Consider the following 18673-nt stretch of genomic DNA (forward strand, 5'->3'; position numbering starts at 1 on the left):
TGGTTCCCTGCTTAATTAACACATCAGCATTTGGGCCAGACCCCAATTGCACGGCTCACTGGTGCTGTAATTTTCCTGGCACAGGGCTCCAGTCAGTGCTGGGGCCAAGGAAGAGGAGGCAGGGAGGACATGGAAGCACCAACTCCAAGAGACAGCAGGAGGCAAGCACAGGGCCAGAGACACTAACCTGACTCATAAGGAGTCCTTAGGCCAGGGTGTGAGGTAGCCCTCTTCAAATTTGGGACTTAGCTGTAGGTGGCTGCATGAAACCTACTCACATGGACTCCTGCTGGGCACCCACGCGTGACCAGAGTTTGGGCCTAGCTTCAGTTGAGTGTTGTGTCCAGAAAGAGAACTGAGGAGCCTGGGAGGCTTGGTGCCTCAATTCTGTCACTGGTGTTCAGGAGATGAAGGCTGAAATCCTTGCTTTTGCATATGTTTCTTTATGCCAAGCCAAAGATTTGCAGCCATAGAAGACACAGAAGAGAACCACAGCCGCACACGGGGAGTACTGCAAAAGTTGCCTTGCCCAGTAATTCTGAGCTCTGAGACCCTGGACTAGATCTGGCAAAGCAGGAATCACTAGAGTCTCCCCTTCCTTAGGAGCAAGTGTGCTAAGAAACAGACTCTGCAGAAGAGCACTGTCATCCCCTGGATGGATTTTTGTTCCAATTTAATGCTGCAATCAGAGTCTAAATGTTATACAGGGCCAGTGGGAATGGTGTGCCAGGAGAAGCCAAGCATCTTGTCTGATGTGTCCTACTGAAGCCAGTCCTTCAGGGCCAAGTCATCCAAGGTTGACTTTTCTCCAGGGTCTTTTTAAGCTTTTTTCTGTGGAGTCACTGGACTGTGACTCCTTTGAGCAAGGATTCAAGTCATGAAACAGAAGAAATGTGGAAGGTGGGTACTAAGAGAGACTAAGTTGGATAGGAAGTTAAAAATGCTTACCAGTCATACAAGAGACAACTGTTAAGTACCTACAAATCTGTAAAGTACTGATTTAGCCCTTATGTTCCAGTGAGTGCTAAGCACAAACATTTTGGCTGGTATGCTGCTTGCTCTGACATGTCTTTTGAGCTTCTGAAGCATCTGTATTTTTAGACTTTTTGACTCCTTACAAGGTAAGAATAGGTGGAAGTGAACCTAATCAAAAAGCCACAGAGATGTGGCTTCAAGTGTCTCACATATTACAGGACTGTCATGGTAGCAAGAGGGCAATATGCAGCTCAAAAAGAAGCATTTGGCTTGGTTTTTAAATGGAAACCATGCCTAAGTATTCTTTGATTGGCTTATATCCTTTTTTTTAACGTCCTGAATTTTGTGAACCCCCTTTTTGACCTTCCTGTCTCAGCTGCAGGAATCTTGCACTGTGAAGCACAAGAGCTGAAGCTGGGAAGTGTCCTGTTACGTGAATATTCCATGGGCAAAATGGAAACCAGTTGTATGTTATTTAAGCTGTCAACAGTGCTTCTACCTGTTGCCAGCTAAGAGCAGGAGTGGCTGGGTGGTGAGGGCTCTCCCTTTTCTGAAGAGCCTGTTTACAGAACAACTTGAAAGGCTCAGGTGAACAGGATAGATTCCAAGTGTGTCAAAGGTGGCAGTGCATTCAGGCCTGCCTGGGATGGCTGTGGGCCAGCAGTGCCTGCAGTGGGTGGGAGTTGCACAAGTGGGGGCACAGATTCTGTGTGCTGTGGAGGGGTCTCTGACCTGTGTGTCAGCAGCTGCTGCTCTCTTGGACCCCAGGCCAAAAACCTTCAGGGATTTCACCTCCTGTGCCATCAGAGCAGGCCCCTGGCTTGTGAGAAGCTGTGTGAAGGCTCGTCTGGAGCCTTCTCCTGCACCCGCCGCACTGGCAGTGCCTTTAAGCCCTGGCCCCTGCATGGGTTGCACTGCCAGGCCCTGTACCTCACTGATCCTGATGTGGCTTCCCTGTGTGCCTGGGGACTGCCTCATCCCTGCAGCCTGGGCTGGTGTTTGGCAGGCTGTGGCTGATCCTTTCAGCATTGCGGCACGTGCTCCACTGGTGCTGGACCCGGTTACCACTTTCATTGCTGAGAGACATCTTTGGGTTAGAAAAATGTATTTATTTGTACTATGGAGTGTTGGTGGTGCTAATGCATAATTGATAAATGTTGTAATTAGGCATTACATTACAAACAAGGCTGTATTATTTCAATAATCACATATAATTAATAATTTAAATAATTACATGTAATTAATAATACAAATAATTAATTCAATTATGCTCATTACAATCGCACACGAAACCATAAGTGTTCATTAGAGCACATTTTTGTAAACTTAAAATTATTAAGAGAGATGAAACAGGCCACCCACCTCCTCTATAAATTGCTTCTTGCAAGATGCTTTTGCTCAGGGATGAGTCCAGATGAACATGTTGTCAGGCAATCCATTTACAGTCAACTGGGGAGCTGTGGGCAAACACGGGTTTTGTGAGCATCCTGCCTGCCTCAGCACAATGAGACAAAAGTGATGGGATGTACATTAAAAGCAGCCCTTCTGGAGCTGCATCACTGCTTTGCTAACACTCCCTGTTATGCAGGTGTGTTCCAGCTGGAGGTGTGGGATGAGCCCTTAGGTGTGCCTGGGAATGGTGGCCTGGAAGCACCTGCCTGAGCTCTGTTCTGAATCAAGCCAGCTGAACTATGCTCAGCACATGTTCTCTTTTCACTGGTGCCTCTGGGAAATGAGAATCAATTCTTGCTTTTCACTGGGGGCTTCTCTGCCCAATGACTGCATCAAACTTTGGAATGGTCATCTTCTTCAGAAGGTTCAGGGCACGTTCTGGAAACACCCTGAAAGAGAGAGTAACATGAAATTAAAAGCAGGATAGAAACTTAAATTATGGGAAAAAGTGTCGCTGCAGCTGAGGGAAGAGCTGGTCTGGCAGCAGAATGCATGCACACATATGAACTGAGACTATGTATTAAACTGGGCATTATTTCCATAGCTCTCATCAATCTCTGACTAATTAAAGTCCATTCCTGGCCTTTCAGGACTGTTCCAATGCCAGGTAGCTATGGGCAGTATGTGAACTGCGATATTGCTGCAGGATCCAGGAAGTTTCAATATTGTACAGATGTAGGTGTGTATTACATTTCATGCTCTGACATGCAGTAGGCCTGTGGAAGGATGAGATTTTAAAACTGAGGTGCAGTTTTCACTCCTAAGATCACTCCTTTTAAACAGCTTTGTCTCTTTATCCCCCTGTCCTAAATTATGACCAAAAAAGCAAATTTATTCTAAGTGCTTTGACACCATCAGTTTTGACTTGCCTGTGTTTCTGCAGACTTGCACTCTCAGCAAGCAGCTCTTGGAGTTGCAAAAAGATTTCAAATATTTTTCCCACTGTCTGGTGTTTGGTTTGGTAAACAAGAAACTGCCAAGTGTTTCATGAGATAGTATAGATTTAACTGAGAATCTAACTTAGTTGTTCGGATGTGAATTCCAGATTTGGAACTGGAGCTCAGGTAGAAAAACCTCCTCAACAGAGCAGCTGCACTGGATAATTAAGTTGTGTGAGAGGATAAATCTTGCTTTACATAGCAGAGAGCGGTACAGCCCTTTTGAAGCAATGTTCTCAGCCTCTGTGGCCTCAGTGCTGATATAAAGAAACAAACACTAATAAGCAGCAGGTCGTCAGCTCTTTCTGGAACTTTTACTGACTCAGAGGTTACACGTTTGAACCTTTTATACTCAGGTAGTATTGTTGCTTCCACATCCATTGTTTAATTTTCCTTTGTACTTACATTTCAGAAAGCAAAGCAATGTTTAGCTGTGGTGGAACGAAAATCATTTTCTGGTTGGTCACTATTCCTTCCATCAAAGCCTCTACGACTTCTTCAATCTCCAAAATCTTTCCAAGTCTACACAGGAGAGCAAACACATAAGAGCTGCAGTGATAAAAAGGGGTGGTACCAGCTGATCTAGGAGGCTTCACAAATGCAACAATTACATGGACAATTAAACAACAATTAAAGCAACAATTAAAGGACATTGCAGATTTTCTTTAGCCAATGATACAAACAGTTGTTATACAGCCACTTGGAACAGAGGCCTAAAGCTGGGGATAATATGCAGTACCTTGATGCAAAGAAGGAAAGGCAGGAATGCAGAGTATTGAGAGTTACCTTGTACGGGGGTTTTTGACAAATCCAGTGTTTATAAAAACCGGACAAAGGCACGTTGTTTTTATTCCATCCTTTCCCAGGGCAGACAGCTCCTCTGTCAGAGCTTTATGAAATCCAACTGCAGCAAACTTGCTTGAGCTGCAGTAAGGGAGGAAGTACAAATGAGAAGGCAGAAATCCTATTTCCACCTTTCTACCACTGCAAATGTCCTAAACCATCATCTGCCTCTTAGTTGCTCGGGTGCTGTTTAAGGTAAGGGCTAGGGGAGGGGTGAGGGCTGGTGCACTTCTGCACTACCTTACATCCTAACCTGTACCCCTTATTTTCACTATGTGCTCTCTAGCCCTCTATCCCTTTATTCCTCTTTTTGCTCCTTGATATGTGGAGGCAAAACCCTCCAACTAATATAATCCATCTGAGAGACAGGGCAGGGACTATTCTAAGTTTGACTGTGCCAGAGTGTAGTGGTGGATTAGACATTGAAACTTGTGGATTAATTGCACAATGCATAGCAGGTATCTCAAAAAAGGGCACTTTAGTTGCAAACAGACAGACAGATGTTAGGAATTCTCAGAAAATTGCAACTGAAGCGCATCAATCAATGGACATCCTGTTCTTTCCCATGAGAGAAGATTACTAGAAGGAATGCAGCCTGAATCTCTAAAATTAGGAAAGATGGGCAGGGTAGAAATGGAAATTAACCCACTACTGTTTATTGTACCACACAGAAGCATCTTGTAACAGTTTTGTGTGACTTTTGAAATAGAGAAGCATTATGCAAGCAGAAATGAGGAACAACCTACCATGGAAATAGGTGTGGGCCCGAGGTTTAAATCAACTCCAAAAAAGGAAAATCACAGAATCAGTTTATTAATTTGGCAGTGTAATCCCAGTAAAATCCCTGGCTGAAGAGTTCTCACACTGCTGACAGTGAGTGACTCTCTAAGAACGAGGATTCCTGGGAAAAGATTGTTCTAAGGAGGAGTGTTCCTGGGGAACATTGCTGCAGCTGTAGCTGCCTTTATAGAAGGCTGGATGTGATGCAGGATGGCAACACACAGTCGAAGAGGTTTTTGGTGCCTGCACCGTGATTTTCCTGACACGTTTCAAGTAGAAAAGTAATTTGATGTCATGACAGCAGAAGGCTGGGGGAGGTCAGCAGGGGGGACCTCATGGTGGGAGGCTGTTATAGGATACCCAGCCAGGACAAGCAGGCAGATGAGGTGTTCTACAAGCAGCTGGCAGAAGCCTCATGGTTTCCAGCCCTTCAACTTGCCAAATGTCTGCTGAAAATACAACTTAGCAGAGAGGAAAGCAGCCTAGGAGGTTCCTGGAATGTTTGGAAGACAACCTCCTAATATAGCTGGTAAAAGAACCTGCTGGAAGAGGTGCCCTGGTAGGTCTGTTGTTTGTGAACAGAGGACTGGTAGGTGATGTGGTGGTTGGTGGCAGTCTTGGGCCAAAGGGACCACGAAATGTCAAGAGTTTTCAATAGTGGGTGAAGTAAAGAAGGGCACCAGAACTTCCACCTTGCATTCTGATGGGCAAACCTTGGCCTTGTTTAGGACACTGATTGACAGAGTCAGTCCTGAAGGGTAAAGGGGTCCAGGAGGGCTGGATATGCTTTAAGAAGGAATTGTGAAATATACAAGAGCAGCTTGTCCCCTTGTGGCTGAAAGACAAGTGGTCAGGGAAAAAGACCAGCCTGGTTAAACAGAGAACTTAGGCTGGAACTTTGAGGAAAAAAACCCAATGTATTCTCTCCAGACTGAGGGTCACATAACTTGGGAGGACTATAAAGATGTTGCAAGGTCATGTAGGGAGAATATTAGAAGGACCAAAGCCCAACTATAACTTGGCCTTAGACACAACAAAAAATTTTTCTATAAATACAGCAAAAGGAGGGTCAAGGAATATCTCCATCATTTGTTGAATGTAGAAGATAGTGTAGTGATAGACGATGAGTAAAAGGCAGAGGAACTTAATGCCTTCTTTGTCTCAGTCTTTAATATTGTCCAGTTGTCCCTCGGGATTCTCAGCTCCCAGAGCTGGAAGTTAGTGACAGAGAGCTGAGGGAAGGGCCCATAATCCAGGAGGAGATGGATAGTGATCTGCTGTGCCAATTAGACATTCAAAAACCTATGACTTCTGATGGGATCCATGCCAGAGTAATGAGGGAACTGTTGAAAGAACTTGCCAAACCACTTTCAATCACCTACCAGTAGTCCTGGTTAACTGGACAAGTTTCATCTGGCTGGCAATTAGCAAATGTAACACCCATCTACAGAAGGGTTGGAAGGATTATCCAGAGAATTCCAGGCCTGTAATCTTAACCTTGGTTGTGGGCAAGGTTATGGAAGAGATCATCCTGAGTACCATTACAAGGCACATACAGGACAACCAGGGGATCAAGCCCAGCCAACATGGATTTATGAAAGGAAGGCTCTGCTTGACCAACCTGATCTCCTTGTATGACCAAGTAGCTCACCAAGTAGATGAGGGGAAGGCTATGGATGTGCCTATCCAGGATCTATCTAGAGTTCAGTAAAGTGTTTGACACCATCCACCACAGCATCCTCCTAGGAAAAACTGACTGCTTGCAGCTTGGCTGGGTGGACTCTTCAATGGGTAAAAATGGGTAAAAATCTGACTGGATGGCTGGGCCCAGAGTGCTGTGGTGAATGGAGATAAATCCATTTGGCAGCTGGTCACTAGTGGTGTTCCCCAGGGCTCCACCTTGGGCCAGTCCTTTTTAAAGTCTTTATGGATGATCTGGACACGGGAATCAAAGGCACCCTCAGTAATTGTGCAGAAGACATTGAGTTGATGTGCTCAAGGGATGGAAGGCTCTGCTGGACACCTGGACAGGTTCTATCAGTGGGCTGAGGACACAGCTGCAGGAGGCTCAAGAAGGTGAAGTGTCAGGTTCTGCACCTGAGCTATGCAGTGATACAGGCTGGGTGAGGAATGGCTTGGGACAGAAAGGGACACCTCAGTATGGGTTTACTTGACAACACTACAACAAATCAGAAAAAATACATTCTAAGGAGAAGGGAAGAGGATACCTTTTTTACTAAGCAAAAGTCTGCATTGGTGGGGAGAGAAAACAGGAGTCTTTCATTAGGAGATATGTTACATGACTATTCTTTCATACAAACATTGCCCACGATTCAGTCAGAGCTAAATACTTGGTACTTCCTGATGGAAAAGATGCAATTAAGATTTATTAAAAATAAGCAAGCTGATTTCAAAATCACTTACCAATATGTCACCATGAAAGGAGTCACAAAATGACCTGCTGCTGAAGCCACCGTGACAATGTGCCCATAGTTGTTGTCCATCATGACTGGCAGGAAAGCTCTCGTGGTCTTGGAAGTCATTTAAACCAAGAGGCAAAATGCAGGGCACAGGAAGGAGGAAAAGAACATTCTTTTCATAGGCATACTCAGCACTGACTCTCAGTGTTATCCACTAGGTGGCCAAAGCTATCCCTGAAACTATGAGATTCCCAGAGCCACAGAGATACCTGCTCTCTGACCAGTGGTGCAGCTGGCAACCTGCTCAACAAAGGCTTCAGCAGTGGGCTATAAACAGGAGATGGTTTTCACATCTTTCCTTTGCTGCTTTTAAGGTTTCAGGTGTCAGCAGAACCCAGCACGTACAATAAAGCACTTGTCAATCTATGGCTTCCCTTTTCTTCTGCCACAAACAAGTACTGCTGAAAGCCTCACAGCCTGTCAGCCCCACGACACCTCTGACAGAGGCCTTCTGTGTGTGCTGCAGATGAGGCTGTCACCAGCCAGCTCACATCAGCAAGAGGCCATTCCAGTTTCCCAGCACAGTCTGCCTGGGTGCCCCTGTACTCTAACAGTTCATTTGGTAATGCACTGCTAATAATGGTTGGTCTAAATAAGCAACCTCATTGACACTCCCAAAAAAACTATAGCTAGAGATGGTGGTGGGCCTTACCCACATGTGACCCAGAATGTTGACTTCAAACATCCTTTCTATTTGGTGGTCCTGAGTTGACAGAAAGTCGGCAGCTGTAATCACACCAACGTTGTTCACCAGGATAGTCACATCCCCAATATCCTTCTTCACCTTTGGGAGAGAAAACAAAAGCCCAAAATTCTGTCTGTCGCTCAGGAGGAAAAAAAAAAAGAAAAGTAAGGGTGGGGAAGATGAACCATAATAAAATTCTTAACATTGCATCTTCAAGAGAGAGGAAGATCATGCCACATTTCTAGATGTGGCAGGAACTCTGCAGTAGAGCCATGGAATATGGTTTAGATCTGATTCTTCCCCATTCATTAATGCCAGTGTTGTTTATTGTGATCCACAAACTGTGGACCACAGTTTGGACCGTGTAGTCATACTTGGGACCACAGAGGTACAGACTGTTTTGAGGCAGCAGGACCACAGCCATTACAATAAAATATTTCATATGTTCTCAGTGCTGTCTATGTTCCTTCAGAGGCTGGAACCCTAGAGAGCAAACTTGGCAAGAGGATGGGATATGCTGGAGCCTCCCAAATAGGATGAGACTGGCTGTGATCTTGGAAATGCTACAGCACTCTGTGTCCAGAGAGCAGTGAGGAGTGAAGAGCTTCCAAGGGCTTGCAGGATTTGTGCACAACACGTCTTCTCTAGTTTTCCTGCCTTCTTGGGAAATCAAGCACGGTTGGGAAAGCCTTTGGCTGTGCCCCTGTTGCCCTGTGGCAGCAGTTCTCTGGCCACAGAGAGCACAACATAACTTTCCCAGGCCTTTCTGGGCAAGGCTGTGAGAAGATCAGATAAAATATTGAGAAACAATTCTTATCTTCATTTGTTGCACCTGTTTTTGTGAACATTTGTTTACAATTTTTACATTTTTGTGAGATTTGTTTACCAAAGGGCGGTTTCTTAATTAGCTGATGGTGATGGTGTTTGGATTGGAGGATTAATTTGGTCTAACTGTATTGTAACTGTCTATAAATGCAATGGGTTTCTTAATAATTATAATAACATGATAAAGAGATTGATCAGCCTTCTGTGAATCATGGAGTCAATGCTAATTGTTACCCGGCTGGGAGCCCGTCGCGACGACACTGCCCCACCTTGTCTGCAGCGCTGTAGATCTCCTCCCGTTTGCTGCAGTCCACCACGAAGGTTTGAACGGTGGCTCCCAGCTTCTGGCATTCTGCTGCCGTCTCCTCAATGCCGTGCTGGAAGAGGCAAAGAGAAAGACACCGTGCACAGCTGTCCCCTCACCACAGCTGAGCAGCAGAGGCTGAAGATGTCCTTGGACTGAGCAACCGCTGCCCAGCCCCAGAACAGTTCATGGCTACCCAAGGAAAGAGCTGTAGGTGGGCTTGCTGAGAGGGCAGGCATTTCAGCCTTAAATTTAGGATCTGCATGTGGTGACAGCCAGAAAGGTGGCAACAAGAGTGAGTTTAGCTTGGTAAGGCAGACAGAGCAAGGCTGCAGAAAGGGGGCACATGGTGCCCATCACAGCACAGCAGGCAGCACTGTGAGTGTAAACAGCACGTAAAATACAGGCCTGGCTGACACCCTGAGATACGAAAACTGGCTCTATGTGTTTCTGCATTTGCATGCTGGGTGTGAGAAGAGAGGCGCCCTCCACATTTCAGAATGTAGAAAGATTTTAATTTCAGAATGACCTTTGATGCACACAGGTCAGAAGCTCCCTGAAGTCATTACATCAACTTGCTAAGCCAGAGCAGAGGTGACTTTGTTGTATCCCTGTTCCCAGGCGCCAGAAGGCCATGCTAGTGGAACATGTGCAGTGAAAAGCTCTAGGTCACAAACAGCCTGGGACAACTCAGCAATCTCCGTGGTGGGTGACTGGGCAGCTGTCCCGAACACCAGCTGCTGTTTAATGCTGAGAGCCCCCAAGAAGGAGGCCTTGTCAAGGCACTTGGGTTGGAGGAGCATACTCCTAAATCCTCTGGAATCCACAATCTCCCTTGATACTATATTTCAGTTCCTGCTGACACCCACGCTTACAATCTATTTCCCAGCACTGAAGCCAGGTGTCGCTCGCTACTAGACTTATACCTAAATTCCCCCATTCCATCCAGTGAACATGGACAATCCTCTGTTTCACTGCAGCCCTGTACACTTTGGGAGAGCGGTGCTATGCCTCCTCCCATCCCTCCAATGTCTGGTCTTAGGCATAATGGGTACCATGAACAGACACTGAAAATGTTCAGCACTATCTTCCCTTTTTATCCATCCTCTCACTCAACTTGTCTCAGGTTTGGCATATTTTTGTTTGTGGAAGGCTGGGTTCTGTTTTGCAGCTTCATGATGAGCTCTTTTGCTGACCCAGTGTGTCAGAATCAGAAACGTCTCACCGACCCTGTTGCACTTACACCCAGCACTTGGCCTGGATTCCTTCAGAATGTCATGTTGCATGTTTGTATCTGCCGATCCTCCACTTGCCACGGCATTTTTGCATTCCAGTCAAATCATCTGAGCTTGGACCAGTGTAAACATTCCGAGAGGTGCCATCTACACGTGCAGCTGCCCAGAGGGCAGCCGGGCTCACACACAGCCCGGCACAGTGATGCTGCTGATGAGAGTGCAGAGAAAACACATCTCCCAGCAGTGCACACAAAACACCCGGGGCTCCAGAGAGAACAAGTGAAGGCAGCCCTGCTCCTCTCTGCAAACAGCCTTCTGGTCTCAGCGGGCTTTCTCTGCCAGCCCAGGCAGCAGCTCCTCCAGCAGCTTCCCGAGCACTTCTTTCCCTCTCGCACGTGCTCTGCCGGCTGCTGCCCGCTCCCTGCCGAGGAGCACCGAGTGACCGTGGGACCAGAGCCCCACATCCTCCGCTGCAAGTGGCGCCAAACCCTCTCCTGGCGCTCAGCATCCCAGCCGGGGGAGCCAAGCGGGAGCCGATGGGAGCGGGCTGCAAGGGGCTGGGCGATGGGGGTGCAATGTGGTGCTGCTGCCCTTCTTACGTCCCTAAATCCCCCGCGGACTCCGAGGTCACGGAGTGAGGGCACGAGTGCGCCCATTACCTTATTGATGTCCCACAGAACCAGTCTGCTCTGGCGCTTGGCGAACTCCAAGGCGGTCGCTCTCCCGACGCCATGGCCAGCGCCCGTGATGAGCACCAGCTCCCCGCTGAGAGACTTCTTCCTCACAGGCACGAAGAGCTTCACAAAAGCCTCCAGGTAGGAGTAGAGCAGCGTGACCAGGAACAGGAGAAGCTCCAGAAACAGATTCATTGTTTTCCCGGAGCTCCCCTGGCGCTCGAACCGCCCTAGAGCCGCCAGCGCCCGCCGCCCCTCAGCCTGCCGAGGCCGCGCCGCCGGGCTTCGGCGCCCAATCAGAGCGCGGCGGGGGCGCTGCGGCGCCGCGGGCGTGCGGGGGCCCGGCCGCGCTCCGAACTGCGCTGTGGGTTCGTTCTCCGGGCTCCACAGGGCGAGGACAATAACATGGGAAGTGCAGACTCCTACCCTGGGATGAGGTAGTTGATTAAAGAAAAAGATATAAAAGAGAAAAGGTTGTTCTCTACTTCCCCGCGGGAAGCAGGGCTTCCGCACGCACATCGGTCGCTCCGGAAGGCAAACACTGTAAATAACGAATACCCCCCCTCCCGTTCCTTTCCTTATGTTTTATGTCAGAGCGGACATCATGTGGCATGGAATAACCCTTTAGGTGGTTTGGGTCAGGTGGCCTGGTTGTGTTCTCTCCCAGGATCTTGCCCACTGATACGGCTGGGAATGCTGGGGACACAGCGCTGATGTGGGAGCGCTGCCCAGCGGCAGCCAAAACACGGGCGTGTTACCAACCCTCTCCTGAGTGCCAGTGCACGTCCCGGCACCGCGGGGGTGCCTCGGCGACGGAGCTCCGCCCCAGCCGGAGCCGGCAGCGGGCGCTGCCATTGACGTCTCTCCCGTCGCCAATGCGGGGCCAGCTTGTGCAGCGCGGGACGGCAAGGAGCGGGATCAAGGGGCGGCATCGTGCAGTGGGATCAAGAAGTGGCATCCTGCAGCGGGCTGCTTCGCATCGCCGGCCCAGCGCCCCGGCCCGGCCCCGGCCCCGGCCCCGGGGCTGAGGCGGCATCGCTCGCGGTGCGGTCGCGGCGGGGCCGATGCCGCTGCCGGCCGGAGCTCTGCCTCGGGCCCTAGCCGTGCTCTCGTTCTCCGTCCTGCTGAGCGCCCGGAGCGCTGCCCAGCGCCGTCCCGCCCACAGGTAGGACGGGCTGTGGCGGTGGCGGAGCGGCGGGAGCTCGGATCGGGCCCCGGTGTCGCTGCCGGCGGCCGGCGGCCTGTTCCGCCGGGAGCAGCCGCCTCATGGCTCGGCCGAGATCCCGGGGCTGCCGTGCACCCCCTGCCCGCCGAGGAGGAGCTTGGCCGGAGTGTGCGGTGTCCCTTTGGGGGGAAAGGCAAGCGGGGCTGTCCCTTAAAGTGATGTAATTACTGGAAAGTACAAGAGCGGTTTTGCCCATTCCCACGTCTCTGTTAAAGGTTTTTGTTGTGAACTTGAGGCGTTTCGTGAGTTGAATATTAGGAGAAATTTCTTCTAATTTCATTAGACGTGGGAATGAGCTGCGCAGGGAGGTGGTGGAATCACCATCCCCAGAGGTGTTCAAGGAAAGACTGGATGTGGTGCTTAGTACCATGATCGAGGTGACACGACGATATTTGTTCATAGTTTGGCTGTGATGATCTCAAAGGTCTTTTCCAACCTAATTGATTCTGTGAAAGAGCTGAGTCTATTCCACTTGCTGTAATGTACTTTAAAGATTGGGAATTAAAGAGCATGTTAAAACGTAATGAATGAGATGTTATTTTTATTTTTCTTTTCTTTTAGTAATTTATCTGCAAGCTGTTGGTCCCATCTTCATCCTGTAAACATGTTCAACAGTTATAATTTGAAGTTCCACCACAGAAAAGCTCTCACATCCCCATATCCAGGATCACACATTGAGCGTTGCCAAGTTCCTGAAGATAAAGTGGGCTGGCTGACTGAGTGGGAAGATTATAATCCCATGGAGTACACTGCAAAGTCTGTTTTGGCCAGACCCAATTGGGCAGATCCCCAAATCAAGTGAGTGGAAATGGTGGCTCTTTTCCCCTGTGAACATGAAAGCAGGAAATAATCATGAATGGAGTTAACAAGATCATCTCAAGTGATGTGTGATTCTACAGCGATGTGTGAAAGTCAAGATTAAGGAAGGTGGTGGTTAGAGACCTGAGTAGTTTGGATTGTTGTGAAGGCCTTTGATATATGACTTTACTGAGCTGATGATTGAGATTGGAATAATGGACAGCTGTTGATGCTGTGCACGTGTTTCTCTGTGTTGTGAGCTAAATAAAAATCTAATTCTCCTTAAGAATTTGGAAGAACATTTTAGTGATACACTTATTTGTTTATTCATGGTTGGAATGCAACATGAAAAAAGAAAGTGTAATTGTAGGTTTTGAAGGGAGCACTCTGACTCAGGAAATGTGAAAGGTTGAACTAATTACAGATTTTTTTTTTTTTGTGACTGTGTAGCAATGTGGGTGTCAGTTCTTCTGTCTCGAGTAATAAGGGATAGGACAAGAGAAAATAGCCTCATGTTGTACCAGAGGAGGTTTAGATTGGATATTAGGAAAAATTTCTTCACCAAAAAGTTTGTCAGGCACTGGAACAGGCTGCCTAGGGAACTGGTGGAATCACCATCCCTGGAGGTATTTAAAAGATATCTGGATGTGGCACATGGGGGCATGGTTTAGTAGTGGGCTTGGCAGCGCTGCACTGAACTCGGTGATTTTAAGAGTCTTTTCCAACCAAAATGATTCTGTGATTCTACACCTCTAATCTTAACAAAAATACTTTTGAAACACTTTGTCTAAGTGAAGATTGAGAGAGATGCAATATTAAATACTTTAGTTCTGCACTTTTGCCTGCAGAACTAAATACAGAGGGACTGTAATCAGAAAAGGTTAGGACTTCCTGGCCTCCTTTAGAAAAGGGAGGGCCTGCAACTCCAGTTCTGGCAAAAACTGCTCATCAACACACTCAAAGGGGTGTTGCTGGTCTGATGGCTGGCATACAAGCTTTTGTGTTTTGTAATTTGTCTCTATTAAATTCTTATTTGCCACACAGCGATGAAGGTTTTTCTCCCAAATTCAATGAGAGAGATGGAGAAGTGGAGAGGAAGAGTCTGAATGGCTTGTATGTGGTCGAAAATGGGAGACCCCGGTGAGTGTGGGGGTTTTTATTTGCATATTCATTTCAGTGGTGTAGTTTCAGTGCTCTTACAGGTCTGTCAGTTCCAGTACATGGTACCTGCTAGGACAAAGCCAAGAGAGAAAAATGGAATCTAGTTTGATGAATCTAAGTTGATGAATGAGAAAAACATGTTGTGTCTCTTGCCCTTTAAAGCATATATGTGCTTTAACTCAAAATATGTGTTGCTATCCTTCCCTTTTTTGTTATTTAATCTTGATTTGTGGTTTTCTTTGAATTAGTTTTGGTTGGGTTTTTTTGTTTGGTTTTTCTTTTTTTTTTTGTAGGATGTTTTGAATGTGGGGAAATAAATACGTTTAATGTATTAAGGGTTTGGAAATTTAGCAGAAAATAAACTCCCTTTTGTTTCAACTGGTCCTCAGAGATCAGAGGAGCTGGGTGTGGCTGGGCTTAATTTCCAATTGGAACCAGTTCAGGACTACATGAGTCATGTACTGTGGCATTTATTTCAGCAATCCAGCGGGAAGGACTGGCCTCACCGGCAGAGGATTGTTGGGGCGCTGGGGACCAAACCATGCTGCTGATCCTATTGTAACCAGGTAAGGTGCAGGTAACTGCAAGGTACCCTGCAGTAGAGAGAAAACCCATGCATTTTGCTTCTTTTCTGCTTCTCTGGGCAGGATGTTACATTTCATGGCCCTTTTCTCTGTGTGTTTTCTATGTGTAAGCTCATTCTGCCTTTGTCATGTAAGAAACACTAACCTAGTCTATGATAGGAGGAGGTGGGATGCTCTTTTTGTCATTGTATGCTTTGTTTTGGTGTGCTTTTCCCAGCAGGATGTGTGTGTACGTGCTAACCGTTTTACACAAAGCATTCAGAAAAGATTGTGTGGTTAACAGAGGTGTGAGCTACAAAGTGCCATGCTGAAGAGAGAACCATTGTGGAAAATCATCCTGATGCATTTTACTTCTTCCCCTTTCCAGAAGGATGCCAATGCTACTGAGTTGCTTCCTTGAAAGTAAATGCTGGAATTGGGTTTATTTTATTTTTTGTTTAGACAGCTTTTTGCTCTGCCTATTGGTAGTTCTTAGTTCTTCACTGAAGGCGATGGTGGCTACTTGTTGGCTTTGTCCTGCCGCTGCTGCAGCTTGTGTGACCATTCTGTTCCAGCAGAAACATTCTCATCCTCTTAGTATGAATTAGCACAAGTGCAGCTCGGAGAGCTTTCAGAGAACTGCTGCTACCAGCCTGGCTGCAGAAACATGCCTCATGGGCATTTCCTGCCCTTTTGGCTGAGAAAAACCCTCAGTGTTCTGCCCTTGGTTGCAGTCGTGCTGGATGGCATTTGTCGGTCGCCCCTGACTGTTCATTCTCTGCTTTGTTTGTCACCACACAGGTTCCAGTGTCTTGCTGTTCCTCTCTCAGGCCCAGGTGTCAAGAAGCAGCAAAACATATTCTTGTTTGTTATTTTCTGCAGGTGGAAAAGGGATGGAAGTGGCAGTAAAGTTGCTCATCCAGTTTCTGGCAAGAACATCTTGCAGTTTGTAGCCATCAAGAGGAGAGACTGTGGGGAGTGGGCCATTCCAGGGGTAAGGACAAAGCTTCAGAGGCAGCTGGCATTTCCCTGCTGGTGAAACCATGAGGCAGATATGGCACGTGTGTGATGCAGGTGGATGTAATATACTGAGAGCTAGGAGTTAAAATATGTAGAATCTGAGGGATAGTATTTTTTTGTTTGTTTGCTTTCCCCCCTCTAAGGGGATGGTGGACCCAGGGGAGAAGATCACTGCTACCCTGAGGCGAGAATTTGAGGAGGAGGCCTTGAACTCTCTGCAGAAATCCCCTGAGGAGAAAGCAAAATTGGAGAAGCAGCTCCAGAAGCTGTTCAGCCAGGAACACTTTGTGGTGAGCTCTGTGTCTCTTGTGGTAGCCTTTTGAGCTGTTCATGTAACTCACAGTTGTATGGAACCTGAAGAAGTGCAGCTGAAATGAAAATAAGTTGTGATGCTCATCTTCTTGAGGTGTAGGAAATGGAAGGGGCTGTTGAAAACTCTGTAAGGGCAAATGTCTCAGAGGGAAAGAAAAAAGTGTGACCGATTCCACCTTGTTTGTTTTGACACTGAGCTTGTTCTGGTTTGTTTGGGGCCTTATAGGTGTACAGAGGATATGTGGATGACCCTCGTAACACTGATAATGCCTGGATGGAGACAGAGGCTGTAAACTATCATGATGAAACAGGTAAATATCTCCAGGCATGCTCTTAGTTGCCTTTTACTCCATGTGTTAGTTTGAAATTGGGGCTGTTGTTGAGCTGAGAATAGCAATGAAATCAGGGGAGCATGAAAGTCAGGTGTAAAATATGGGACTAGATTCTTAAATTGATCTGTTATCTTGGACTCCCATTTTTCACCTGTAAGACAAATCAATCTACTTAGATGCTTCTGATATGTTCAAGCCAGAGACTTCATGCAATGATATTTCCACTGAATTTTGGATAGTAGGTGCCAGTTGTGAAGTTTCACATGTCACTGGTCCTAGACTTTTCAGTCCCCAGAAGTACTGGAGATGGTGTATCTTCGGCCTGTGTTTCCAATACAGAATAGAAGAGCATTTCCTTGGTTGTTGTCTATGAAGTCCTGAGATTCTTTTTAAAAACAGAGTGAAATTTTGGGGGAAAAAGAAGCAATTCAGAAGCCTTTATGCATCCCCTTTTAAAAACTAGTATTTTTTATTTTGGGGCCTTCTGTAAAATTTAATTTTTTTTTTCATAATTGTATATGTTTCAGAATTCAGTTTGTCCTGCAGAATAGTATGTGAGAAAAGGAGCAGTCAAATATTAAGGAAACAAGCAAAAATCCAGGCAGGTGTATTGGCTAAACTTGGGGTAATAAGTGCATGTTGTCATGATGGTTTAAAGTAACTTCTCATGCTGCTGGTGATATCCTAGGAAAAATGACAGGGTGTTAACACCATTTCTGCCATTCAGATTTGCCTTAAAGTAGTGCAAGTCTGAAAAAGGTTTCCAGCACAGAATCAGTGAGAGATTTAGTTGTTTTTTCTCTGAGAAGCCATTGAAGGTTGCTGCCTGTGAAGGAGCATTGTGGAAGGGCAGAACTAATAGGATGTGAGAGGGGAAAAAGCAGGAAGAAAAGATGCAATAGCATGTCCTAACTCTCGTTTTGTGAACAGGTGAGACGATGGATAACTTGCCTCTGGAAGCAGGTGATGATGCCGGAGTGGTGAAGTGGGTTGACATCAGTGAGAAGCTTGAGCTGTATGCGAGTCACAGCTACTTCATCAAGTTGGTGACTGAGAAACGGGGAGCCCACTGGAGTGAGAATCCTGGCTCTGAGTGCCACAAGTGATGGAAACTGGGAACTGACAGACTCTGAGAGGAGAATATGTTTTCCAGCCTTGAAACAGATGTCCTTGTCATCCTCAGTGAAAATGCTGTGAAATTCAGCTGGGAGAAACACTGGACAGTGATAAACACAGGGTTTTTCAGAGACTTCAGATTGCTTCTTTTGATTTCTTAGCTAGTGTGAAATGAGAAGAATGTGGAGCTCTCGCTTTGCTTTCTTGGCTTCATTATTTGCAGCTGTTTCATAATGTCTGCAGATCTGCATGACAGCACTGGCATTCTGACTGCTGGTAGTTCACAGGCTCTTTGTTTTTGCACTGATTCCTTTTCAGGAATATGAATCCCTAAGGAATGAGAGACTTGTAGGATAACCTGAATAATGACTTAAATTAAGTGCTGCATAATAAAGTGAAATTTCTTTCCTGAGTCATTTCATTTAACATATCTTTGCAGGGATTTTCTGCTTTGAGAAATTAGTTTTCACATTCAATTACTTTTTAGTTTACAGTGTGGCTGGGATTCACATCTGAATGTGTGACTGTGCCTCTGTGTCAAAAGAAAACTTGGAAGATGAAACTTCATGACTGATTTGAGGAGCTGAATTTCGTGATTCCTTCTCTTCCCACGGCTTGTGGGGTACAGTACAGCTGTTGTGGAGACTGCATCATAAACAGAATTAGTGGAAAGAGCAGCCTTGAAGCATAATCTTGTAAATGCTGCTGGTTTCTTACCCTAAAGGTGATGTGAGTAACTTGCAGTCAGGAGGCTGATGGGGGCCTTCTATGGCATTTATGCTGCTAACAGGGGCTGCACAACAGTTGCAGACATTTCTCTCTGTGTTTTTAATGAATAGCTGTTAATTGTGTACTGGTGTCAGGAGTTGGTGACAGTGACAGATGAAAGTTGATGTTGAGACCTGAGGACATCAGGAATTTTGATCCATGTGTTGAAGTAAGTTGGTGATAAATG

At 46.6% G+C, this 18673-nt stretch overlaps 2 protein-coding genes across 4 annotated transcripts; one reads left to right on the plus strand and one right to left on the minus strand.

Moving 5' to 3' along the window:
- Nucleotides 1-2223: 2223 nt before the first annotated feature.
- LOC128806376 (estradiol 17-beta-dehydrogenase 11-like) lies at nt 2224-11690 on the minus strand. 2 transcript variants are annotated; one of them, XM_053975887.1, is made up of 7 exons: nt 11177-11478; nt 9248-9355; nt 8121-8252; nt 7413-7519; nt 4152-4289; nt 3771-3887; nt 2224-2816 (listed from the first exon to the last, which is right to left on the minus strand). In XM_053975887.1, exons 1-7 carry the CDS (start codon nt 11384-11386, stop codon nt 2729-2731), a joined length of 900 nt encoding a protein of 299 aa, XP_053831862.1. In that variant the 5' UTR covers nt 11387-11478; the 3' UTR covers nt 2224-2728. The 2 variants fall into 2 exon arrangements, with proteins under 2 accessions (XP_053831862.1, XP_053831861.1); XM_053975886.1 differs by lacking the exon at nt 4152-4289 and having other exon boundaries at nt 3771-3914; nt 11177-11690.
- Nucleotides 11636-18130, plus strand: NUDT9 (nudix hydrolase 9). 2 transcript variants are annotated; one of them, XM_053975889.1, is made up of 8 exons: nt 11636-11725; nt 12978-13214; nt 14259-14354; nt 14855-14941; nt 15821-15932; nt 16102-16248; nt 16497-16581; nt 17533-18130. In XM_053975889.1, the coding sequence occupies exons 2-8, from the start codon at nt 13021-13023 to the stop codon at nt 17706-17708; spliced, it is 897 nt and encodes a 298-aa protein (XP_053831864.1). In that variant the 5' UTR covers nt 11636-11725; nt 12978-13020; the 3' UTR covers nt 17709-18130. The 2 variants fall into 2 exon arrangements, with proteins under 2 accessions (XP_053831864.1, XP_053831863.1); XM_053975888.1 differs by lacking the exon at nt 11636-11725 and adding an exon at nt 11928-12356.
- Nucleotides 18131-18673: the final 543 nt, after the last annotated feature.

This window comes from Vidua macroura, chromosome 4 (assembly GCF_024509145.1).
Source record: "Vidua macroura isolate BioBank_ID:100142 chromosome 4, ASM2450914v1, whole genome shotgun sequence".
NCBI lineage: Eukaryota > Metazoa > Chordata > Aves > Passeriformes > Viduidae > Vidua > Vidua macroura.

Bases quoted from the DNA above. Each gene is read 5' to 3' on its own strand.
- LOC128806376 (XM_053975887.1), bottom strand. From the start codon at position 11,386: ATGAATCTGTTTCTGGAGCTTCTCCTGTTCCTGGTCACGCTGCTCTAC. The intron at 9,356-11,176 runs GTAATGGGCGCA...TGCCTCTTCCAG, and splicing joins TTCTGTGGGACATCAATAAG to CACGGCATTGAGGAGACGGC. The intron at 3,888-4,151 runs GTAACTCTCAAT...TCTCCTGTGTAG, and splicing joins GTCAAAAACCCCCGTACAAG to ACTTGGAAAGATTTTGGAGA.
- NUDT9 (XM_053975888.1), top strand. From the start codon at position 12,256: ATGCCGCTGCCGGCCGGAGCTCTGCCTCGGGCCCTAGCCGTGCTCTCG. The intron at 12,357-12,977 runs GTAGGACGGGCT...CTTTTCTTTTAG, and splicing joins CAGCGCCGTCCCGCCCACAG to TAATTTATCTGCAAGCTGTT. The intron at 14,355-14,854 runs GTGAGTGTGGGG...CATTTATTTCAG, and splicing joins GTCGAAAATGGGAGACCCCG to CAATCCAGCGGGAAGGACTG.